This window comes from Thamnophis sirtalis, unplaced genomic scaffold (genome assembly GCF_051295495.1).
Source record: "Thamnophis sirtalis isolate CommonGarterSnake01/CBP01778 unplaced genomic scaffold, rThaSir2_p1.2 scaffold_6, whole genome shotgun sequence".
In the NCBI taxonomy this organism is placed as follows: Eukaryota; Metazoa; Chordata; class Lepidosauria; order Squamata; family Natricidae; genus Thamnophis; species Thamnophis sirtalis.
The window spans coordinates 90,264,254-90,290,632 of record NW_028261386.1 but is presented as its reverse complement, the minus strand read 5'-3'; the positions used below and the strand labels follow the sequence as shown (position 1 = coordinate 90,290,632).

At 38.3% G+C, this 26,379-nt stretch overlaps 1 protein-coding gene across 1 annotated transcript; it reads right to left on the bottom strand.

Annotated features, from left to right (window-relative positions):
* LOC106551923 (interleukin-20 receptor subunit alpha) lies at positions 1 to 26,379 on the bottom strand. Its single transcript, XM_087718391.1, has 7 exons — positions 26,214 to 26,379; positions 22,616 to 22,745; positions 19,847 to 20,025; positions 16,550 to 16,725; positions 14,253 to 14,394; positions 6,543 to 6,682; positions 1 to 4,327 (listed from the first exon to the last, which is right to left on the bottom strand). Exons 1-7 carry the CDS (start codon positions 26,290 to 26,292, stop codon positions 3,281 to 3,283), a joined length of 1,893 nt encoding a protein of 630 aa, XP_087574517.1. The 5' UTR covers positions 26,293 to 26,379; the 3' UTR covers positions 1 to 3,280.

The following is a 26,379-nucleotide window of genomic DNA, read 5'->3' as shown; positions in this document are numbered from 1 at the left end:
AAAATGGTCACCAGTCACTTTTTTCAATGCCATTGTAACTTTGGTCACTATACCACCTTTCTTGCCACAGTTCTTAAGTGAATAACTGCAGCTGATAAGTTAGTAACATAAGTGAATCTGTTTTCCCCATTTGACTTTGTCAAAAGGTCACAAAAGACAATTAAAATGACCCCAGGACACTGAAACCATCATAAATACGAATCTGTTGCCAAACATCAAAATTTTGATCGCGTGACCATGAGGATGCTGCAACGGTCACTAAGTGTGAAAATGGTCGCTAAGTGTGAAAAATGGTCATCACTTTTTTCAATGCCATTGTAACTTTGGTCACTAAACCCATGGAACCACCTTTCTTGCCACAGTTCTTAAGTGAATAACTGCAGCTGGTATTTTGTATTTTGGATAGAATCGTTTTTTAAAAAGTCTAAGACAATTTAAAAAAAGAATCCACACAGAATAAATTGAAGTAAAATATTTCAAACTATTCTTTCTATGCACAATATATTTCAAAGTATTGTGCATAGAATTTTTAAAAATGGTTTCACTTCAATTTATTTTGGATAGAATCTTTTTTTAAATAATCTAAGACAATTTAAAAAAAGAATCCACAAAGAATAAAACTATTTTAAAAAATCCTTGCACAATAAATAAAATATTATTTTAAAATACATTAAAAAAAGAAAAAAAAAACCAACTCATTTACCAGCAGGCAGGAACTCCACGTCAATCCAGAATGATGTAGATGTTAATACAAAGAACTGAGCAAATTAAAATGGTGAAATTAGTCAGGGAAATATTTTTCAAAGAAACTTTGCCACCATTTTTTCCACACGAGCTAACTCCAACCTCCGTGCCCCTCCCCTCCGGAAAATCCAGGAAGGAACACTCGTGACTTCTCTAGCCAAGTATTTCCTGGAGCTCTATGGTACTGGGTCATCTTTTCTTATAAAATGAGGTAAAAGATGTGCCGGGTGGGGGTCCGTTTTCTTGCTTTAACATTTTAATATCTTCAATGAAAGTACTGAAACAGAGAGGGGGATTAGACAGGGTGTTTTTTGTCTTGCCCCGGTTAGGATTTCTTAAGCAAATCCACTGGGCTTTCAACATGAAGCCAGAAAATCGGGAGTTTTTTAAAACGCCCCGGGACACGGGACAAATTGTTATAAATTGTGACTGTCCCACCAAAATCGGGACATCTGGTCACCTTATACAACCACCTTGTTGGATCAGATTCAAGGTTACATTTTCTACATAGGTTCCATTCAAGAATTTGACAAACATTTTTTTGTAAAGATGATTGCTTCTGAGCAGCTGACATTCAAAGTGTAGTATCTGTGATCATAGACATCTGTAGGGGGCCAATTATGATATTGTGTGTGACAACAATAACTTGACTTACATATTTGGTCAGGTATTAGGATGAAAATATGTAATGGATACATTTTCCTGAATTTTTTTAATTCGACTACACTGAAGTTTGTCAAATTTCTTATTTGACAACACTGAAGTTTGCTGTAGATATCATTGTCTGTTATTCTAAAAATAGCAGTCATCAAAACTACTAATATTGATAGTATAAGCATCCATTAATTTATCCAGGAAAAAATATTTCTAAAACTTCTCAATATGAGAATACAAGGGATAGATATATAAGTCAGTGAAATAATTAATTCTTTCATTTACATATAAGGATCCTATGATATAGCATGAAACTTTTATTTGCCAGGGTTATAGCAAGTGGAAATCTACTTCTCCTTTGGGAGTTTAAGTTGTGTTTAGAGAAATCTCACTCTCCTAAGGAAAAAAAGGGAATATACAAGAACTGCTGTTATAACATCTGCACTATGGGGCCTACAAGTGCCACGGGATACTTGGACACTTCTTCCTATGCCATATCAATTTTTAAAATATTTTTAATTAAAAAAAATAAATGGGAAGGTAGCAAAATCAAGCACCATCTTCAAACATAAATATATACATATATTTATTGCTTTCAGATCCCACAATACATTTCACACGTATTCCTAGAAAAACTGATCAGAAGCTGCCATCCATCTGATTTGGTTGTGTCCCCATCAGATCAGAAGAAAGGGCTAATAAGAAAAAGTAGTGAGCATTTTGGGAAATTGTAATGAGTAGTGACAACTGTTTGTTTTATGATTGGTCAAGTCCACCGTAAATAGTACATTTGTGACTGTATTCAGAATGTTCTCCCAACATTCCAAAGATGTCAATCAACTCTTATAGTTTAGGGCACTTTGCCACAAGACCAGCCTACTGGGAAGCCATCAAGCAAGACATGATTACAGTTGCATCCTTTTATTTGAATTCAGAAGCATGGCACTTCAGATAGTGAAATCATATGGCCAACTTAACCATGACCCATTGACAGCTTAAAACCTTTAAAAAGGCCAGTAAAAACATGTATGGATGGTTATTACCACAATTGGGACTGGAATTTAGGTCCAAACAATGCAGTTGTTAAAGGAACATCATGTAACCAGACCCAATTTTACAACCATTAGGTTGTTAAACAAATCACCATGGTTGTTAAGTAAATCATGTGCTTGTTAAGTGAATCCAATCTACCCAATTGACTTAGCTTGTCGGAAACTGGCTGGGAAAGTCACAAATCTCATTCTTGCAACTGCAAGATGCTGCAATTGTAAACCCAAGCCAGTTGCCAAGTGTACCCATGTAGGGATCATGTGACCATGGGGGTGGCACAATGGTTGTAACTTCAAGGATGAATCGTAAATCACTTTTTCTGAGATCATTGTAACTTTGAACTGTCATTAAACAAAGAGTTGTAAGTCAGTGACCACCTATATTAATCTTTAATGCTATTAGTTCTCTATGCTGAATTATCCCTCTAATATTCTAAGTTTTTCTGTTTTCATTACAAAAGCCAGTTCTTCTTATCATACCATTTAAACCAAGCCATTTTTTTGCTCTGTATGGGCAGTCTTAATTCAAGCAAGCTCAAGTATGTCTTCTTAAAAAAACATTTTAGATGTATTGAATTGCTGAAGTCTAATGATATGAAGATAGCCAAAACATCTTTACTTATCACCAATATTCAGCTAGTATGCCGTATTCCTTATCTACAAAAGTCTAGGAGAAGCTCTTGGGGTTTAGGTCAACCTGATTATCAGATCATTGCATAAGGCAAGACTCCACTGACTGGAAGATCCTTTGGTTAGAGCTGACTGTGGGCTGAACCCATGATTTTGTTGATAGTCATGTGACTGAGTTAGTAAATTGTGAAATGAAAGACAGATTAAGGTTGCATTTCTATATGTAGTCCCCAATGTTCTTTGAGTTGGAGGAGATACATATTCTCATATCTTCCTAATAAGTCTTCAGAACAGTGGCTTTCATAAAGCCTGAATAGAAGTGCTTCTTCAAGGGATTCCTCATAATTTTTGGGGTCAATTTTATCTTCTTTTGTTATATTAAGTAACGGGGACAAATACATCCTCCCAGTCCAGGGATTCCAGTCCATTGTTTTTTTCTGTTCATCTTCCATCCCTGTTTCCTGGTTTTCCTTGCTCCTTGTTCCAATCTGGTGATGTTTTGAAGCTGTCTTTTGAGTTAGTAGAGATAGTAAAGTGTGTGGCTCTTTGAGTACAGCTTCTTTTTCATCCAAAAGGAGCTCTTTTGGTTCAGGCACCAAACAAATGTCTGCTATAACATCACACTCAGAACAGAAGGCACAGTTGGGCTCATCCGCCATCAAATTTATCAGAGGGACCTCAGCATCATATAAGTGTAAAGAAGCAGATTGCCTTTCATTCAGAAGGACTTCTTTGAACTGTTGACTGAAAGAGGTATTTGGATCTTGGGTGCCAAATTGGGGGCAATAATCTTGCTTTGTTCCATAGATGGGCAATTCTGTTTGTGAATTGTGTGGTGCACAATCTGGTTCACAAATACAGCTAAATATTTGTTCCTTCTCCTGAACTGGAGTCATCTGATCAGTTCTCACATCAAATTCATATGCCACCGCTTCATCATTGTGTGTCTGTCCTAAAGCCTGAGGCGATTCCAACTCTGCCAGTTTTGCTTCGCTTCTATTTTGTTCATCTTTTAGTACGTTGTCCTTTTCTAAGAAATTATTGTTCCCCAGAACTTTTTTCGAAGCTTTCTCTTCGGCACAGTTTCCTGCACCGGTGTCAGCATTGATGTAGCCATTGCCAATTCTCTGCTGATAGTTCTCGGGAAAGGATTTATGTTCTTCTACAACATTAACTGTAATGAAGTTAACCACTATTTTTTCAGAAGGAACAAAATTATCTCTTCCACAGCTTTGACTGTATTTCAAGATCTGGATGGGGGGAAAAAGGTAAAGCTTTAGAAAGAAAATGGTCTTATCTGTAAAAATATTGAGTAAATCTGATAGAATATGCTTGTGAAATAACTATGAATATTTCCTTGATAACATTTCTTTGATAACTATAAGGCCTACAACGCTGAGTAAGGAATGGAAGATTGGTATCTAAGAGAGATCTTGCCTGTTGGCATCCACAGTTTCACACCTTTCCCTAATAATTAGAAAAAGATTTTGATCTATCACCTCCTTGCTCATTTATCTCTTATCTTCTTTTTTCTGGAATTTCTGCTTCATTATTTTCTTAGTTTCTTCTCTATAATTTTTCCTTTCTACCAAGTTATTATAATTAATATTTCCTGCATTTCTTTCTTTGACATGTACTTAAGAATTCATTTATCTAGTACCATTTTATAGCAATAACGTATGATTGCTGTTCAGCCATGTATGTGTCATGATGAGCAATTAATAAAGAAAACAATTTCACTCCTGACTTACTTACTCATGATGGCTTTATACATTACATTGAGCCATGATTTGTTTTAATCATGGTTCATTGTACAAAGGGTTAACCAATATTGCTAAGTTAAAAACAGGAAAACAAAATTATGTCTTAGTGCAATGAACACAGGTAATACAATATATTTGTAGACACTTGGACTGAAAGATTGTTTATGCATCAGTCTTAGGACAGTTAGCAAGCCAAATAAAGGTATTAAAAATAAATTTAAAATCCAATTATCCAAAATACATACATAGTTGATATATGCATTTTTAAATACTTGTAAAACATCAAGTGAGTATAAAACTTAGTGAAAAACAAAACTTTTTTTTTTAAATCATTTCATTCTATAGCTTTTATTAAAGACTCAATGGCTTTGAGAGTTGTAACTATGTATGTATCAGATGACTACAAAGAATATAAAATCATTCCATTACCCACCAGTCAGTTAGAACTGGAAAAGATTCTTGGATGAGAAGCAAATGTTTTCAAGGAAAAAAAGCCCAAGGAAATCAAGTTGCCCTTTTGAAAAGCATCTTTGGGACATCTTCTAATGCCATTCATCCATGACTGTGGGTAAAGCTTGTTACTAATTTGGCACAATGCTGACTGAGTGATTCTATTTTCATTTTTTTAATTTTTATTTCTCATTCATACATTCACAAATATACAATCTCATAACTATTATTAATAATGTGTGTTATCTTTTAACATTTATAACAATTTTTCTCCCCCTACAATTAACAATATAATCGAGATTGCTTTTCTACCATCCCATACACCAATCTTATTTTACAACCCTACTTCTTCTTCCTTCCTTCCCTCCCTTCTCTCCTTCTCTCCTTTCTTCTTTCTTCCTCTCCTTTCCCTTCTCTCCTTCCCCTTCCTCTCCCCCACTCCTGCCCTTTCCTACCCTCTCTCCTACTCTTCCTTCCCCTCCATTTCTTCCTCTCCTTTTCCCTTTTTTCTTTCCCTCTCCTTTCTCCTCTCCTCTTCCTATCTTTCCCTCTACTCTTCTCTCCATTCCCTCTTTCCGTTGTTGTCTTTACATGTTTTCCTCTTCAATCTGGTGTATTTTCGGGATGGTGTTCTTGCAAACCCGGTTCTGTATTTATATAACAGTCTTAAATTTCCTCTTCCACAATTTATTTTCATTTAAATAGTTAAATGCACATTCTCCTTTAAACATACATTTGTATATTAACACCTTTCTATTTTCTGACTGAGTGATTCCAGAAGACTTTGTAAGTCCTTTGTAGAGATCCTCCTTAGTCATGTAAAGCACTTAGAACTCTACCAAATAGTTGTACAGGTGAAAAAGAGACATCTTACTACCAAAAATATCATCTCTATCTGGCAAAGGAATTTTGAGCAACTGCTTCCTAATGTGGTTTGCTTCTTCAGTACCTGTAAAAGAGATAATTCTTCAGCTGAACTATCTTGTGTAAATTTACCCAAGGGGCGGGGAATGCAAAATTGACTTCTATACAGCTGCTAATTCTTATTATTGTGCACTTTTGTTAAGTACATGTGAGAAATTACAGCACCGGCAATTCTGTACTTACTATCTGTATCTAATGTCCACCATTATTGCAGCTAAAGAGCTTTTTCAAATAATGCCATTTTTACCATTATAAACTAGGCTTCATTGCACATTGCCTGAAAAAAATTACAGCACTATATATTTCAAAAATGACAAAGAATCCTTACCAGGTTCTTGGGATACGTTTGCTTCACCAAATGAGTGTATCTATATAGACAGCAGCTTGACACCAAAATAATCAGGACTAACAACAGACCTGGTAAAGTATATCCAAATATGACTGTTGCAGTTTGCTTGAAAGCTGGATCTGCTGAGAAAACATAGATTAGATGTTTTCCATTATTTCAAAGGGCCAGCAGGCAAAAGCATTAAAAATTGAGAGCTGACTTTATCAAGATAAGCAGCCCTATTTGAAAATGGAAAAAACATGCATTCTGCAGCTAGTTTTCAACTTACAAGCCATTCAATTTGCAGTTGTTTGAAGTTACAGTGGCACTGAAAAAAACAATCCTTGCACTTACAACCATCACAGTATCCCCAAGTCCCATGATCAAAATTTGGTCATTTGGCAACTGGCATATATACTACACTTGATCTTAGCCAAAAGGCCAAGAAGCATATATTTATAATGATTGTAGCATATCAGGGCACCGAATTTCCACTTGTGATCTTCCCAGCCAGTTTCTGACAAGTGAAGTCCGTGGAAGATGCCAGATTTTCTTAACAACCACATGATTCACTTAAAAACTGCAGTGATTCACTTAATAATTGTGTCAAAAAAAGGTTGTAAAACCAGGTGCAACTGACTTTAAAAACTGCCTTGTTTGGTTCTGGTCCCAATTGTCATAAGTCAAGGATATTATATTAGCTAGATAGTATATTAGCTAGAAAACATACATAATATTTTATATCTATTTGGAAGTTTAACATATTTTGAACTCTTTCTAATTTCCAGTATAAAATCTAATTAGATTAGAGGGTTATTCAGAAAAATGGCCTTTAGCTTCTGTAGAGAATTTTGACAGTTTTGTCTTCAACATGTGCCCACATATCAGCCAGCATGCTTATGAAATATATTATTTTTCAAAATATATTGCAAACATTAAAATAAGTCCTCTTTTATAACTTCTTGCTTGTGTAACAGCTGGGTTATGTTCTTTTAAGTTCTATATTTAGGCTGTTCATCCAGAGTAAGTTATTGATTTCCCTGCCAGCAGTTTCTTTCTTCGCCTAATTTATCTGCATTTATTAGGAATACATAGGCAATTAATAATGACTAAAAAGGGCTGACTTGCTTGTTTCTAATAAAAGATTTAAAATTATGCTCTTCAGAATCCCATCAAAGCAAAAATGCAACTACTTAGTATTGCAGAGCTGAAAAGGAGTGGTAAAACAGGTCTATTTTTGTAAGAGTAACTAGCAGAGGCCATATCAGTGGAACATTGTAATAGGAATGTTGTCTTTTCTTTTTTTTATTAACAAACATGTAAAATACACACACACAAAACTTAGCCATATACCACATTTACACAATACAATATGAACAGGAGCTTCCTGCAATTATCAATCGATACCGCTCACCTTATATTATTTCCCCTTCTATTGTATTTCATTTGGATTTCACCATTCTTAACCCTCTTATTTTACTCATAACTATTATTTTTGAATTTTGTTATATTCCTTCATTGATTCTTGTTTCTTTCCTCCATCCACCTATACAATTTATCCCATATCTGGTAAATTCTAATTCTTCTTTTCCCTGGATTTCTTTAGTTAGTTTGTCCATTTCAGCACAACCTTTCTTATTATTTCATCTTCGCTTGGAGTTAGTTTGTTTTTCCATTTCTGGGCAAAGGCAATTCTTGCCACTGTAATTATATGTAATATTAAATACTGGATTTCTTTTTTGTATTTCGCAGACTAAGGTGACCAGATGTCCCGCTTTTGGCGGGACAGTCATGATTTCTAACAATTTGTCCCGTGGCGTTTTTAAAAAGTTTTTTGGGCGGGCGAGCTCTGATACGGGCGAAAGAAAGCACTTTAATCAGTTGGGTGCTGGGAGGAATCTCTCCTCTCCTCCCTGCACGCACACCACTGATTAAAGTACTTTCTTTCGCCCGCCTGAGCTCTGATGCGGGTGAAAGAAAAGTGCTTTCTTTCGCCCACATCAGAGCTCGGGCAGGCGAAAGAAAGCACTTCACCACCGCATCAGAGCTTGGGGGGGGGGGCGAAAGAAATCACTTCACCCCACCGATTAAAGTGCTCTCTTTTGCCCGCCCAAGCTCTGATGTGGGTGAAAGAAAAGTGCTTTCTTTCGCCCGCATCAGAGCTCAGGCAGGTGAAAGAAAGTGCTTCACCCCACTGATTAAAGTGCTTTCTTTTGCCTGCAGGCCCCAACAATGCTGTCAAGCGCTGTCAAGAAAGAGGCTTTTGGCCACTGGGTGGGGATTCCTGCGATGGGATTTGGAGTCCTAAGACACTGGCCATTGGGGGCTGCTGCGATGGGATTTGGAGTCCGATGCCCCTGGCGATTGGGGGTTCCTACAAGGAGATGCGGGAATAGGGGGGAGGGGTCTGCACAAGCCCCCCCAACCCCCTTCTTTAGAAGAGCCGAAGCATTAGAGGAGGGGGCTTTGCGCATCCCCCCTCCCCTGAAGCCCCACACCTGCTTACAGCAGCCCCAGATTGCCAGTGGCATCGGACTCCAGTTCCCATCCCAGCCCTCTGCACATGCTCAGGGGCCAGGGTGACGCTTGCAAAGGAGAGATGCGAGAGACGCTGGGATTGGTTAGAATTGGATGAAGCTTGGCTTTGGAAAGGTTGGGGGGGACAAGCGAAAGTGAAAGGAGGGTTGGGATCACAGGCACCTGACTCTATTTGCTTTGGGTGTGCATCATAATGTTGTAAGCTGCCCAGAGTTACCTGTGTGTGAGGTGGGCTGTCCTAAGCATTTGCGTGTGTGCGCGGGAGAGAGAGCGTGAAAAAGAGAGGGAGAAATAATTATATTAATTAGATAGATCAGTGTTTCTCCACCTTGGAGACTTGAAAGTGTGTGGACTTCAACTCCCAGAATTCTGGGAGTTGAAGTCCACATACTTTCAAGTCTTCAAGGTAGAGAAACACTGGGATAGATGATAATGAGATGAGGGAGGGAGAGGGAGAGAGGGAGAGAGGGAGAGAGGGAGAGAGGGAGAGAGGGAGAGGGAGAGAGATACCATAACTAGATAGACAGATAAGCAGGCAGATAGACGGATGGATAGAGAGAAAGAGAGAGAGATAGGTAGGCAGGCAGATAGACGGACGGAGAGAGAGAGGGGGAGGGATACCATAACTAGATAGACAGATACGCAGGCAGATAGACGGATGGATAGAGAGAAAGAGAGAGAGATAGGTAGGCAGGCAGATAGATGGATGGAGAGGGAGAGAGGGAGAAGGAGAGGGATACCATAACTAGATAGACAGATAGGCAGGCAGATAGACAGACAAACAGACAGACAGATGGATGGCTAGAGAGAGAGAGGATATGTATAATTAAGGTGACCAGATGTCCCTAGTGAGCCCGCGGGCTGGCAGTAACCGCTGCGGCCTAGCTTCCCCCCCTGGTCAATGGTGTCCCTCTTTACCAATCTGAAAATCTGGTCACCTTATCACAGACATTATTCCTAATAAAAAAAACTTCAGGTTTCCATTCTATTTTAACCCATTATTGCCTCCAGCCAATTTTTGATCCTTTTCCAAAAAAATTTTAGCCTCTTCAAAGGTCCACCATAAATGGTAATATGTTCCGTGTATTGATTCGCATTTCCAACATTTTGGGGAGGTATTTGTTAAGATTTTAGCTAACCTTGTTGGTGCCAGATGCCATCTGTAAAACATTTTGTTTTACAAGGTTTTCCTTGTATGCAACTGATAGCGTCATTTTTAAGTTTGTTTCCCAAAATTTTTCCCATTTGTCTAATTCAATATTATAGCCAAGGTTCTGCGCCCATTTTATCATTTGTTCTTTCACAATTTCCTCTTCCATTTTATACTTCAGGAGAAATTTATATATTCTCCCTATCATCTTTCTATCTGAGCTTTGAATAATTTTATCCAATTTGTGTGGTTCTGTTTCGATGTCATATAATTTAGTATCATTATTGTATTTAGTTTTGATTTGGAGGTAAGTTAGCCAGTCAACTTTCATGTTCTGTACTGCCAATTCAATTGTTTTTAAATTTCCCTATCATTTAAGTCTCTGTATCTTAGCATTTTGTTCAAATCTATAAAATTTGGATGAGTCGTCCTTTCTGTCGGTGATAGCCAATTCGGATTTTCACATAGTGGATTTTTTTTATTTTGAGACATTTTTGCCATAACGCTCTTATAATTAAATGAATTTGAAAGTATTTGTGCGTTTTATTTTTATCATCCCATAGGAATGTATGCCAGCCTGCTTGCAAATCATGGCCTTCTAAGGTCAAAATTCTTTTATTCTTTAGCTCTATCCAATCCTTCACCATTGTTATTGTTACTGCTGACGTGTATAAATCCCAATTTGGTAATGCTAAACCTCCTCTCTCCTTGCTGTCTTGCATTGACTTTAGTTTAATCCTCGCTTTTTGTCCCTGCCAAATGAACCTAGTGGTAATTTTGTTTAATTCTTGAAAGAATTTTTTACCCAGATTAATAGGTGCGGCTTGCAACAGGAATAAGATTCATGGTAAAATATTCATTAAATTGTCGCTATACGTACCATGAGTGATAGCTGAATATTTTTCCAATTTTCTAAATCTTTCTTTATTTGTATCACTAATTTATTATAATTATCGTCTTTAATTTTTGCCACCACCCAGATCCCCAAGTATTTCACTTTCTTAGTTATTTGCATTCTGGTTGCTACTTCCAGTTCCTCTTCTTGCTTTTTTGTCATGTTCTTAGTTATAATATTTGTTTTGTCTTTATTGATCTTTAGTCCTGCCACTTCGCCATATTCTTCTAATTTTTGAATTAATTTCAGGCTGGATTCTAATGGATCCTCTAGAACAAATACTAAGTCATCAGCATAGGCTTTGGGCCTTATATTCTTCATTTTTGAGTCTTAAACCTTTTATTCCCTGGTTCTTCTGAATTTCATTTAATAAAATTTCCAAAGTTAATATAAACAGCAAAGGGGAGAGGGGGCATCCCTGTCTGACTCCTTTTTTATTTCAATCTTCTCTGTTAGATCTCCATTCATCAGAACTTTGGCTGTCTGACTGTTATAAAATCCTTCTATCATTTTTATAAATTTTTCTCCGAATTTCATCTCGTCCAATATGTTGTTATAAATTTCCAGATTACATTGTCAAATGCTTTTTGTGCATCAAGGAAAACCAGCACCATTTGTTTTTCTGGATGTGCCTCGTAATACTCTATTATGTCTAGAATGACTCTCGTATTATTTTTAATGTGTCTGCGAGGTAAAAATACGTTTTGATCCAGGTGTATTCGTTCATTTAAAACCTGTTTAATTCTTCCTGCCATAATTGCTGCAAATATTTTATAATTGGAGTTTAGTAATGAAATTGGCCTGTCGTTTTGAATTTCTTGTAGGTTGGTTTTTTCTTTTGGTATTAGTGATATTATTGCTTCTGTCCATGATTCAGGTATCTTGGCTTTTCCTAAAACTTCGTTAAACATTTCCACTCCTAGCTCTTCCAATATTATTTTATTATATTTGTATAGCTCCACCGGTATTCCATCTGGTCCTGGGGTTTTATTATTTTTTTGGTTTTTCAGGACTAATTCCACTTCGGCTGACGTTATTGGCCTGTTTATCGCCTCCCTTTGTTCTTTTGAGATTGGTGTTATCTTTTCTGTGTTTAAATAATGTTTTATTTTGATTTCCTCCATACTATCTTGCGCATATAGTTTTGCGAAGTATTTATGAATAATATGCTTCTTTTCTTTTGCTTTGTATTGAATTCTTCCCTTATCATCTTTTAATTGATATATCATCCTTTTTTCTCTTTCATTCTTCAATCTGTATGTCAGCCATCGTCCAGGTTTGTTGGCTTGTTCAAAGTAATTTTGTCTGGCCGCTTTAATTTTCTGTGCTAATTCCTTTTGAGTTATTAAGTTGATCTTATGTTTTAATCATCTCTTTTTTCTTTTTTAATTTTATTCTTTGGATCTTTCTGTAGTTCATCTTCGGCTTCCATAAGTTCTTTTTGCATACATTCTTGTTGCTCTTTTTGTTTTCTAGTTTTTCTCACCATGTAGGCAATCATAAGGCCTTTTGTGTATGCTTTCATAGTGTCCCAGAGATTTTGAATTGAGGTGACTTCTTTTTTATTTATTCTAAAGAATAGTTTTAATTTTTTCTCCAGCATTTGAGTGTATTCTATTTCATTTACAATATTTGAATTCATCATCCATCTTTTTCTTCTTCTTTGACCTTTCCATCTTAATTTTATTGGATTATGATCTGCCCACTCATTTGCTTCTATTTCAATTTCATCTAATTGATTACATAGACCAGATGAGATCCAAGCCATGTCAATTCTTGATAGGGACTGGTGGGGGTTCAATTAAAAGGTATATTGCTTTCTTGTTTTGTGCCTTTCTCTCCAAATATCATGTAGTTTATATTCCATTGCCATCTCAAAAAAGGATTTGGGTAATGTATTTTTTTGTTTTATTTTTCTTTCTCTCTTTTTTTTGTCTTTTCTATCCATCATGCGACTCAAATGGAAACCTAAGATCAACTATGATAGATCTTGGTTGCTCTTTCAAAAAAACAAAAGCAAAATGAAACCAGAACTTTTTCTCTTGGGTGTTTAATGGAAAAAGGATTGGAATTTTTGAGGGGAATTTTGTTATTATATTTGTTGACCACAGCAAGACTATTGTATGCATGAAAAATGATTCCTACTATGGATGAATGGTTGCAGAAGTTGATGGAGTTGACTGAAATGTCTAACTGACTACTTTGATTAAAGAAAAGAACACAAGGAGACCACTTCTGAACTTCATGCTTGATGTGTAGAACAAGGAAATACTGACTTTGCGTTTTACTGATTAGACTGATAGATCTTTATAGAAATGGCTTGTTCATACTATTATGAACAAGCAAAAAGTTGTGATTTGATGTTAATACCTTATTTTACTATAACAGACAGAGTCGGAAGCAATGGTGGGATTCAACCAGTTCTCACCTATTCGGGAGAACCAGCTGTTAATTCTAAGCAGTTCGGTGAACTGGCTGTTGGAAGAAATCTTATTTTGTTTTTTTCCCACTTTACAGGGCTAATCCTGTCAGGAAGGCAGGAAGGAAACATTTTGGTGTTGTTTCTAGCCTAATCTTCATTGCCCTGCTACAGAAACTGCCTCTCTGGTTAACCCTTATTGCAATGTAACAGCTAAGGCAAAGCACCCATCGACCTGAGTGACGTTGAGTTAGCCACGCTGACCCAGTCACATGACCACCGAGCTATGCCTACCCAGCTGGTCATTAGGGCAGAGAACCGGTTGTTAAACTATTTAAATCCCACAATTGATCGGAAGTCAGTGCTTCTTTTTCTTTCTTTTTCTTATCTTTCCTCACTTCTCCTTTCCTCGTCCCACCTTCCCACTGCTCTTCTATTTACTTTGTATTTTGTATTTTATAATACATTATAATTCAATAAAAAATGTTGACAGCTAAAAAACAAAATGGTATGTAAATTGAATGAGGTGGTTTCCCATTGTGGCAGATGTAACAGGAATTGTTACATATCTTATAAAGCCAAAAGAATCTTCTGAAGAATTTTCAAGAGAACTAGAAACCTATGTGGAATTCTTCTTCAACAACTTTCATCTATTCACAGTATTGATGACACACAGAAGTTTGGTGTATTTTGTACTCCTTTGCTTACCTTTCAGGGTAGGGATGCAGTGTTCTTCAGATAATTCACTAAACAGAAGTGGAGTAATAAATATTTGTACGGTGACACAGTATATCGTATTTGGCTGTAACTGCTGCACCTCCAATCGATTGTTTTGAATGCAAAACATCCACTAAAGGAAGGAAGGAAAATCTTTTTACTTTTTAAACTTAACTATATTAAGACTTCACATACTCAACAACAACAACAACAACAACAACAACAACAACAACAACAACAAACAGATGAAAAGCCCTTTCTGAAAACTACTCTATAGTCTCAGGTGAAAGCAGAAAACATGACATATATTTGGATTTGAAAAGCTTAGCTAAAAGCACTGATTAACAAGTAGATCATGCCATAAGATGTCACATACGTTACTTCCTCACTATACGTGGGGAAATGAAAGTTTCTTCTGCTTTAAAAAGCAGTGTTTTGTCTTCAACAATATTTTGAGCCAGAGCTTTGTGCAGACAACAGATACTTTAAATTCGAGCATAATAAGTTAACTTCGGATTTGATGTGATAGCACTTATGCTATGTTGTGATATAACTATAAAAATGAAAAACGTATTATTTTTACAACCTGTTATGAATGTGCAAGCTGTGTTAGATATGGCACACACAAACAAAAGTTGCAAATGAGTCATTAGCTGGTTAACAGTTCCAACCTTCTGAGGGCACATTTGGGATTTTTTAAAAAAGTGATATAGGATCAATTACAATACAACTGTTGAGAGATATGGTTGGTCACATATAATCAGGTTGAGGACACTCTAAAATGTTCATAGTGCCCTCTTGTGGTCTGGCTGTGTTCATATAGCAGAGTGTTGGGCAAATCTGTATCCAGCCTCCCTAAGCCCTCAATTGTGCTGCTGAAATTGGTGGCAAAATGTTCAATTTCCAATGATGTAATTATTTTTATACACAAAAGTAAAGGTAGAAGTGGAAGCAAATACTGTACCTGGGAGGCAAACAAATTTGGTTTTCAGTCTGTAATGAAATATTATAGCAACTACAAACCCCACAGAAGTTTGGAAACCCCCCCCCCCCCACTATATTCTGTTTCCATCATGTTACCTCCTCATGACATCACCATTGGCTGACCATAAATTTCCTCAGCTAATCCTGGGAAAAAATCTCCATCCTCCCTAATGCGCTGTGTTAACCTATTCTTTCTTTACCAATGCCATTACTGAGTATATACTACATTTCTAGCATCATCTAATATTCCGTTTTGACTTGGTGCTATGGGAGTATCCACTCTGTACATCTCTATGTTTTTCTGTCCTCTTCCTCTCTTCCTTACACACGTCATGCTTGAGAGAGAGAGAGAGAGGCAGGCAAAGAAAAATGAAGAAACTGGGCAGGGAAAACTATTTCAAGCAGGCAAAGTCTCAAAGCACTTGACTAGAAGGGCAAAAAATATCAGTTCAGTTTCTATATCTGTTATCTATCTATCTATCTATCTATCTATCTATCTATCTATCTATCTATCTATCTATCTATCTATCTATCTCATCTATCTTTCTATCCTCTTTTTTGAGAGGGGGCTTATTTAAGGTAGTAGTCAGCAAGGCAGATGATCAGTGATGCCACAGGAAGTACAGTGGTTCCAGATTATATTTCGATCACTTCTCTTTGGGGCTTTGTCCTGCTTTGTAGTTGTTTCATAGTTTCGCTTCTCATTTCTACTTCTGGCCCTGTTTCCTAAATTGTGTTTTTTTTTCAGTCCACACTTGCCATATTTACTGTAATTAGATGGAGGATAAGCATTGATTTGACCTGGCAACCTGCCCTGAAGTTCCAGGTGCATCTTTCTTTTCCAGGAATTCATATACATTGGCAACTCCTCAAGCAGGGGTGGAGGAGGGGGAGCTTGGGAAAGCAAACAGATTTTGAAAACAAGAACAGTCTCCAGCATGGAGCAGTCTCCTCCTCACATATAAGCTTCTGCTTTAGATTGCAGGTTTCCTGCTATAGATGTGCATATAAAAAAAGAAAAATTAAACTGGGAACATCTACAAATCCAGACATTAGGCACAGTTACATTCTCGCTGCATCTACAGTTATTGTCCCTAAAGACAGGCTTTGATTTTATCTTTGTCCATCTACATCACTGTTTCTCAATCCCAGTGGAGTTGGCATCCACTCATCTTAAAGTCACTGAATTTGAGCTAAACCTGTCTACATCTTCACGAGCCAGGAGAACATCACTGCTATTTCGCCTGTAGCACAATCCATTCAAATTGCCAAGCAATAGTTTCCATTTCTACCTTCAAACTTACTCTTTTATTTATGTTTTTGTTGAATACTGACACGTTATATTGTAGGCCCGAGTATATTTCATGCAAATATACGGGTTCCTCCCTGGGGTTTCTCTTCCATTTCTCGGGGGGAACCATGGTGACTGAAATAGAATTCTCGGTAGACGAGAGGGAAAATGCGGGTGGATCGATAGCCGCTGAAAAGCAAATATATATCATTATTTATAATAAGAACACAATAAAGGAGAATATTTGTAGCTCAGGGTTGAAATGAGGGATCCTTAATGCTCTCTGAGCTTGCTTGTTTTCTTGCAGACATTTCATTACCTAAACTAGGTAACATCTCTGGTGCTAATGATGATGATATTATCTAGCAGTGATGTTGTTACCTAGTTTGGGTAATGAAATGTCTTTAAGAAAACAATAAAGCTCAGAGAGCACCAAGGACCCTTTCAATAAGAACACAAAACCAACTGAGACAGAATTTCCTTGTTGGTCTATCTGGTTTATTTTTTACCTTGAACTTTTCAGTAACAAAAGTTTAGGCTTGCCTATTACAACTGGTACCTCTCCAGATTGTTTCACTACATTGATCATCCTTCCAAATCAGAATCAACCATTGTGGCTACTCATGGGGAAACTTAAGAGTCCAACGCAACCAGAGAGGAACAAGTTGGGTAGTCTGACTTACATAAGAAAAATTTTAATAATTTCCATTCAATTGTGTCGTTAATATGAATGTATTTAGAAAATTCAGTATATTGAGCTGGATCTAAAAAAAACAACAACTGAGAAAGTTTCTCCATGAGTCAAAAGGCATTTATACGGATTTTCATAATCAATTTGGCTTTGAATGCATATCATATGGCTTTGAAATTGCGGGGTGATTCAAAAGCAGTTCCTGATGAAGTATGATGATTTTTTTAATCAAAGAGAGAGAAAAATGAAGCTACTAGACTTGTCCAGGCTTCTCACTGAATCTACATATTGCAATACTAAACATCTTTAGAAGCTGTAAAAAAACACTTTTATGAACCTGGGGCTATCAGGAATTATGCCTTCAAAGCTCAGAGCAATGAGTTTACTTCTATAAGCACGGTCTGATCAATAAAATACTTGTTCTGTATACAAGCAACACTATTTCTATATTCAGAAGCAATAAGATACATGATCCTGAATGCCTTAACATTTCTAATCATGCTAAGTCACCCCATGCACACTGGTTTTCCTCGTTCACAAGTATATTCTAGCAGGATCCAATCTAGGTCAGTCACTGGAACCAGAAATTTAATCTGGTAACTTTTGGACCTGTGTTGGAATCCATCCTCAGGGAACTTCTCTCTCACCAGAATGGAGTTCCCTCAGGATGGACTCCAGCACCAGTCCGAAAGCTCAGAAAACTAACTCTCTGGTCCCAGTGATTGAGATCCTGCAACATTATCCTGAGGCACATATATTTGCCTTCATTCATAAGTATATTCTAGAACACAGGTGTCAAACTGGATCACGTCACATGACATATCATGATGCATCACAACATTTTTTGCCTTTGTGGAGCTGGGGTGAGTATGGCCTGTATGCAGAGGTGGTATTCAGCCAGTTCTGTCAGGTTCTGGAGAACCGGTAGCAGAAATTTTGAGTAGTTTGAAGAACCTGCAAATAGGCTGGCCCGCCCCTGCTGGCTTCCAGTCAATCTTTTTTTGTTGCTCTGAACAGGAGACTAAACTGGAAAGCAAGTTAGTGGGGTGGGGAGGGAATGGGGATTTTGCAGTATCCTTCCCCTGCCATGCCCACCAAGCCACGTCCACAGAACCGGTAGTAAAAATGTTTGAATCCCTTCACTTCCTGTGTGTGATGCATCTAGCCCACAGGTCGTCAATTTGACAGACCTATTCTAGAATAAAAACAAGTTTCTGAAACAACATGGTAGACTTTAGTTTAGCCCTTTCTCTGTTCTAGGATGCATGTTAAGAAACATTGCTATGACAGGCAAGGATTGTTATGGGTGCATGCAAGCACAAAAGGTCACAGAAGTTAAAAAAAAAAAGGCAGAGATACAAGTTATATTGAACAAGGATTTTGAGATTTCTAATCTCTGTATTACTTTGATTAATACAATGGCATTCTGTTGGGGGGGGGGGAATGGAAGTGTGTATTTCTGTCTGTTTCCCATGGAGTTTCTCTTTTCAACTTCAACAACTTTGGAGAAACAGATCAGAACCAGAATTTCATTGGATCCCAATAGCAGCGGACTCAAATTAATATCTTCTATCCAGGAAGATTTTTAAAAAAATCTGTTTTGAATCACCTGCTTTCTCTGTTTAATGATCTGGCATTCAGCAAGTCAGTTATACAACCCTTAACTAATAGCAAAAGTACAACAGCATCCCATTTCATAAACGGCAGCTTCAGAGACTCTACAACAGCCTTGGAATAATGGAGCCAGGGACAAGTACTTTAACTATTCTTCCATGACTTCCCCTTAGGTGTTAGGTGGGGGGGGGGAACTCCTATCTGAAGCTGCTGTTTACATTTTGAGGGAGGCTTTCTTCTGCAGCAATGGGAGTTTTCTTGATCATTCAGCAATTATTGGAATATGTAATTTGTATTTCAAAGAATGTAATGAAATTGCCATGCACATACAAAATTAATATAGCAAAAGCCAGAACTGAACCTTAACTGTAACATATTCAGTCTTTGTTCATAGAGACCATCTGCTTTCATTTATTTCTATAGAACAGTGGTGTTAAACTCAAGGCCTGTGGGCCGGATCTGACCTATGGGATCACCCTGGAAACAGCGAAGGACCAGGCTACAGTGCCTCAGCCTGGCCCAGGCTGACTGGGCGCTGGTTTACAACCTGGTGAAGGCTGGCAGCATGCTGGAGGAGGCCGTGGCAGCTGAAAATGGAGCCCCAGAGGGTCACACTGGTTCTCCTGAGCTCTCTTTTCATTAGCAGAGTACTGTAGGAGGCCATCCCTCCCAGCCCTGCCTGGGCCACCACAGGCGCCCCCAACATGAGTGACATCAAGCTGGCCATACCCACCCAGCCACATCCACTCAGCCCCCCGAGGTTAAACACAACCCCGATATGGCCCTCAATGAAATTGAGCTTGACATCCCTGCTATAGAACAATCCCCAGGCTATGTTTAGACTAGTTCCTCTTTCACCAATCATACATTTTGCATATTCCAACATGTATCCGTTGCATGAAATCAGTGGTGATTGACATGGGTTGAAATCACAAATATCTAACACCAGTGGCTGTCCTTCAGCATCTCACAACATTGTTAGGAACATATATTAGTTGTCCTTACTGTCTGTAAATGGATTGAACCTGGGGGATTCTGCCCAGACAGAACAATTTCTGTTTAGAGAGACTTTCACTCTGGCATGATATTGTTCCTTGTGATTGTACGTTCCATGTGAGAGGTCACACCAGGTCTGATTGATATTCTTACATTCTGGATACTTAATCCATTTATCTGTGCCATATCTGAATATCAAAAGGTAAAAGAAAAAGAAATAAAATTAGCACTCCTACAATTAATCCTTAAATGGGATTGAACTCTGGGGAGGTGAGAAAAAGAGAGTTTTGAAAGATTTCTTTGTTGTTTAAATATTAAATGACTGTTTTGGGGCATCAGAAACTACCTTTAAGGAATCTCTTCTCAAAAAAGTGCATTGGGGCATGGCAGGAATAGTTGTGTCAAAAATAGCACAATGATTTCTACTTCCAGAATTACCTGCTGGTGAGTTTTGGGTGGACTATGTCTGCAACTCTTTAAAGCACCTATATATTTCCCTGGGATCCCTGGCTGACTGGGAAAAGTCAGGGCTGCTTTAAGGAGATGCTATGACTGCTACATTCATGATACACCTGTTGCAAAGTGCACTTTTAGAATCCAGACTGAAGTGTGGCTGAGCATTACTACTCTATAATTTTCCCATACATTAAAAAAAGTTATCTTATGTTCCCTTCTTGTGGAACACTATGACTTTTAAATAAATAATTCATTTCTTAATTAGATACTAGCAATGGTTTTTTTTTATGAAGCAATAAAAATAAAATGGAAGAACCAATTTTTCAAGGGCTCTGAACTATTTCAAATATCTAGCATTATCCTTGAGAAGTGGGCAACTTTTTCATGAATTTTTTAGCATATAGTTAATTCTCGAGTTATGACTACAATGGAGCCTAAAATTTCTGTTTCTAAGTGAAACATTTCTTAAGTGCCAAGAAACATTTCTTAAGAGCCAAGGTGGCGCAGTGGTTAAATGCAGCACTGCAGGCTACTGCTAGATCAGCAGTTCAGCGGTTCAAATCTCACCGGCTCAGGGTTGACTCAGCCTTCCATCCTTCCGAGGTGGGTAAAATGAGGACCCAGATTGTTGGGGGCAATATGCTGACTCTCTGTAAACCGCTTAGAGAGGGCTGAAAGCCCTATGAAGCGGTATATAAGTCTACTGCTATTGCTATTAAGTGAGTTTTTCCCATTTTACAACTTTTCTTGGCACAGTTGTTAAGTGAATCATTGCATTTGTCAAGTTAGTAACATGGTTGTTAAGCGAATTTGGATTCCTCACTGACTTTACTTATCAGAAAGACACAAAAGTTGATCAGATGACTCCAGGATGCTGCAAGCATCATAAATGCGCACCAATTGCCAAGCATCCGAATTTTGATCATGTGACCATTGGAATGCTGCAACTGTTATAGGTGTGAAAAACCGTGACCTGTCAAAACCACGCTCGACTAAACCACGCCCGATTAAACCGTGTCGCTAACGTCATCAACAGGGCGACAACAGCCAGCGCGGAGAAAGAAGGGCGCTTTAAATAGTGCTTTGAAAGCAAGCCGATTCTACTTAAGGTAAGGGTTAGCTTTAGGGTTAGCTTTAGGGTTAGCTTTAGGGTTAGCTTTAGGGTTAGGTTAAGGGTTAGGGTTAGGTTTAGGGTTAGGTTAAGGGTTAGGGTTAGGTTTAGGGTTAGGTTAAGGGTTAGGATTAGGGTTAGGGTTAGGGTTAGGCTAAGGGTTAGGTTTAGGGTTAGGTTTAGGATTAGGTTTAGGGGGGGTAGGTTTAGGTTTAGGGGTTAATGTTAGGTTTAGGGTTTACAGCGTGCTTCTGTCTCTGCGCTGTTGTCGCCCTGTTGATGATGATGGCGTCAGCTACGCGGTTTAGTCAGATGCGGTTTAGTTGAGCGTGGTTTTGTGGTGGAACCGTGAAAAACAGTCATAAATCACTTTGTTCGGAGCTGTTGTAACTTTGAACAGTCACTGAATGAAATGATGTAAGTCAAGGACTACCTGTACTCTATTGAAAGTTTCAGAAAGCAGTAAATAGGAATGAATAGAAATACCTATTAGCTCTATGCCTGTGATGGCAAACCTATGACACACATTCCATAGGTGGCTTACAGAGCCCTCTCTGTGGGCACGGCAGCCATCGCCCCAGCCCAGCTCCACCGTGCATGTGCGTGCACCTCCTGCCGGCCAGCTGGTCTTTGGGTCTCGCTGCGCATGCATGGGAGGTGGGGTACATGCACGGGGGAGCTCTCGTCCTGCATTTTGGGGGCTCACACCACAGCCCCTGCACCCAATTTTGGCTTTCAGGTTGGTGCAGGTGGCCTTCCAAGCCCAAAATGAGGCACAGGTGTGTGTGTGCCCCCCCCATGCACCGTTTTGGCTTCCAGGTTGGTGCAAGATGATTTCCAGGCCCAAAATGGGGCACAGGGGCATGTGTGGCCCCGCCCACCTTATTTTGGGCATGGAAGGCAGAAATGGGAGGGGGGTAGGGGAGCATGGGGGGGTTTCCACATGCGCATTGCATAATGGGTTAGCCATCACTGCTCTATGCTATGTGCTTTCTCCTCTTAATACTCTCCCAGGCAGCCAGTTGCAGGAGAGATATTTCTCAGTGGAGGACTGAATTAACCTCTGATGTAGAAATTTGAAAATTAACCTTAGGACCACAAGACCCTCGTTTATAGTCTTCAGTCTCTTATGGAAACAGAATGAAGCATTTGCACATGGAAATAGCTGATTTTTACAATATACACAGTGTAAAACCCAATAGCCAACATACATCAAATACTTCACTTTATAATTTAATTTGTTCTCCGCTATTCCTTCTGGTGGTAACCAATGCAGGATATTCTTCATGTTTCTGGAGATAAAATGGACATTCCGTGGGCTGGGCAAAAGACAATGTGATGCTATTAGGGGAAAAAAATGATGCAAATGAACAATTAGATTATGATCCACACATAAAAATTGGGGGCGAATTAAAATAGAAGGAATGAACACTCTTGGGTGGAGCAGAAGTTGTTGCAGGAAAGTTGTCCCTTATCCCTTCTTAGGCATTGAAAAACAGAAGTTGCTTTTTGCTGCCATATAGTATTTTCACATGCAAAAAGCAATCCTGAAATTTTAATAGAGAGACAGTTTTGTCTAGTGGTTAAAATTGCTATTGTGAGGAAACAGGATGGGGGTGTGTGGGGACGCTTTGAGTTATTTGTAAAAATAAAGAAGGTGGAATACAAAGAAATAACATAAAAATAATACCTATTGCCATTTTTAATGCTAGTGTATATAGTTTGGTTTAATTGCAGGATACAATTTCAATAGATTGAAGTTAAACATGATCATTGGGTTTGTATTTTACTTTTGGAAAGTTCTTATTTATTTCCATTAAGCTCCTGGCAATTCCTGGGGTCGATATACAGTATAAAAGTGTTTTGTTTCTGAGGCAGCAAAGAGATGGGCCTGTATGGACCTGTTTGGTTGCAAATTGGATTTTGACGATGAACCTCATTGAATATTTAACTTTATGGAAAAACTCTACAGGAACAGATAATCCTCACTTACCAACCCCTTGTTCAGCCAACGTTTGAAGTTAGACTGAAAAAAAAAAACCTGTATGGCCAATTTACCACCTTTGCAGCATCCTTCAGTCACATGAGAGTAAGTTTTTTGAGTAGCAGAGCTGTGGCTCCCAGCCTTGGGCTGCAGTGCAAACACATTGCTTTCGATGTGTACAAAATGAGGCGGCACTTGAGCATTGCCAAGAGTAATTAGGAAGCAACCAAACATGTGAAAAGTATAAAACTGAGTAGACTTATTTCTTCTGGCTGGAAAACACATTGGTGGCCACATGATTTCCCACTTCATGACTGTTTCACTTAACAGTGGTGTTGAGGGTTCCTATTAAGGTTATTAACTAAGGACCACCTATAGTCCTTGGTTATTGGTTGCTCCTCCAGCAACCATTCACAGTTACAATGGTGCTGAAAGAGGAGATTTAAGACCTATCCAGCCACATGATCACAATTGGGGGCTTGGCAACTGGCATGCATTTATGACAGTGGGACAGTGGTTAGAATGGAGTACTGCAGGATACTTCTGCTGACTGCCAGCTGAGTGCAATTTGGCAGTTCGAATCTCACCAGGCTCAAGGTTGACTCAGCCTTCCATCCTTCTGAGATGGGTAAAATGGGGACCCAGATTGTTGGAGGCAACATGCTGACTCTGTAAACCGCTTAGAGAGGGCTGTAAAGCACTGTGAAGCAGTATATAAGTCTAAGTGCTATTGCTATAGTTACAGCATCCCGTGGTCATGATTGCCATTAATGGCTTTTATAACCAGCTTTCAACAAGCAAAGTCAATGGGGAAGCTGGTTGGAAATCACCAGTTGCAATCATGCTTAATGACCATAACTCATTCAATTCACCACTGTAACTGGGATTGATATCATAAATTGAGCATGGTCACATGATGATTCACTTTAAAACTGTGTCACTTAGCAATGGCAAGGGAAGACTGCCAGTATTTGAATTTGAAAGTTACTTGACTGATATGATTTGGTCTTGTAAATTACTGCCAAAATTGGGAATAATATTTTAATTACTTAAATACCTTTATGGAGATTTTTTAATTAAAGATGTTAATGTTATGTTAAATTATACTTTAAAACATTGGGTTCTGTTTATTTTGGGGGAGTTATGGTTATACCAGGTCTGGGGTATTGTTAAGAGAACTATTTTGAGAAATGGGAAAGGTAGCATTATTCCAGATATTAAGGAGTGTGTGTGTGTGTATGTGTGTGTGTGTATGTATGTGTATACACACACATACACACACACACACACACTTTATTTATGGTCACAGACCAAAACACGAGTACTACAAAAAAGACATAAGAGAATTGATCATAGTATCATAGCAATCAGTGATATTAAGGAGTAGATTCAAGAGATGTGTAATTTATTTGTCTTTAAAAAGATAATTTTATCTATTGTACTACTAAAAATGACATGATATTTTCCTTTGACACAGATTTTGAAACAATTTGTAACACTAAACAGTCATAATTTATTTTCTTTAATTTAGATAAGTTAAATATATTTTGATACAGTATTTTAGGATATATATCTATAGGTGGTTTACCCTTTTTGTTAAGTTTGTTGTTGTTTTTAACTAAGTTTTCCATTTTTGTACATTTCTTCTTATAAAGCTTTTTAAGATAAACAGTACAAATAAATACAAAGTCTGTGTTTATCTGTACTGTGTCTGTGCAAATAATCAATAGTTGTGTTAATTGGGTTATAGAAATAACTACATTTTGAATTTGCATGAAACAGTAAACCATAAAATAACCAAACCAGCTGGATTCATAATTGAGGTTAGTGATTAAATTTAACCAATATTAAAGTTAAGCCATTAGGTTTATTATGACCTTGATCAAATGTCTGTGAGAACTCAGTACCTCACACAGAATTATATGCATTTTATTTTAACCCTAGTATATTTATCTTTTTAATGATACCCTGTAACTTTGCCAATGTTCTTTTTATGTAAGCCCGTTGTAATATGGAGTTATCTTTACAATTCTTCTAAAAAAGCATTTCCAACCCAATTGCACTGGTATGTCACACTTTTTCCAAGAAAATCAAAATAGTATATGTGGATTTCTCACCCTCTCTAGAACAATTTGTTCAAAATCTGCCAGGAAGCTTCGTTGCTGAATAAAGATTTGGGTCTGGGTCTTAGTGCAACCATCTAATCGTCCCCTGCCTCCCCCCCCCCTGTAATAGCTGGTACTTAGATCTATGAAAACTGCAGGGCGGAGGAGGCACCCATTCCTAGAAGTAACTTCAAAGCAACAGCAGGACTCTTTTCCCCAAAGAGTGAGCTGTCCAACAATGCCAGAAATCTTGAAGAATCACCACAGACAATTTGAAAGCTCACATTGGAAAACAGCCCAGCCCCTTCTAAGCTGAATACCTATCTGATCGGGTTCTGCTACCTTGTACAAACCTTGCACATTTTCCGTAAGCCTATTTAAGCCTACTTGCACAGTTTTTGTATAAACAGAGCGCCACTTTAAAAAGTGAGCTCGGTTGCCACCCACCACCACCAATGATTTATCCACTCTGCAAGTATTCAGATGCATCCCTTTTCTAATATTGCAGATAATGGGTTTAAAATAGATTCCAAGAGCTAACTATGGCCCATTATTGCTGCTGGACGCCTTTATTAAAAAAAAAATTAATGATCATCTTCATCTATCAATGCATCCGTCGCTCTCAGCAAAACGTGCCAGGAGCAGAAGCGGCTCAACGCTTCGGGTTTAAGCCCAAAGCGGCGAGGAAGCTGCCCCCGGCGACCCCCGCCCGTAACCTACCTGCCGCCTCTGAAGGAGGCGCGGGGAAGATCAGCCGGAGCAGGAGAAGCCAGAGAGCTGACGCCGCGGGGTCACTCATTGAGAAGGGACACAGCCTGTGCGTTGCATGATGCTCGTCTCCGCCACCTTTTCCTCAATTGGGGCGGACACAGAGAGCGACAGCAAG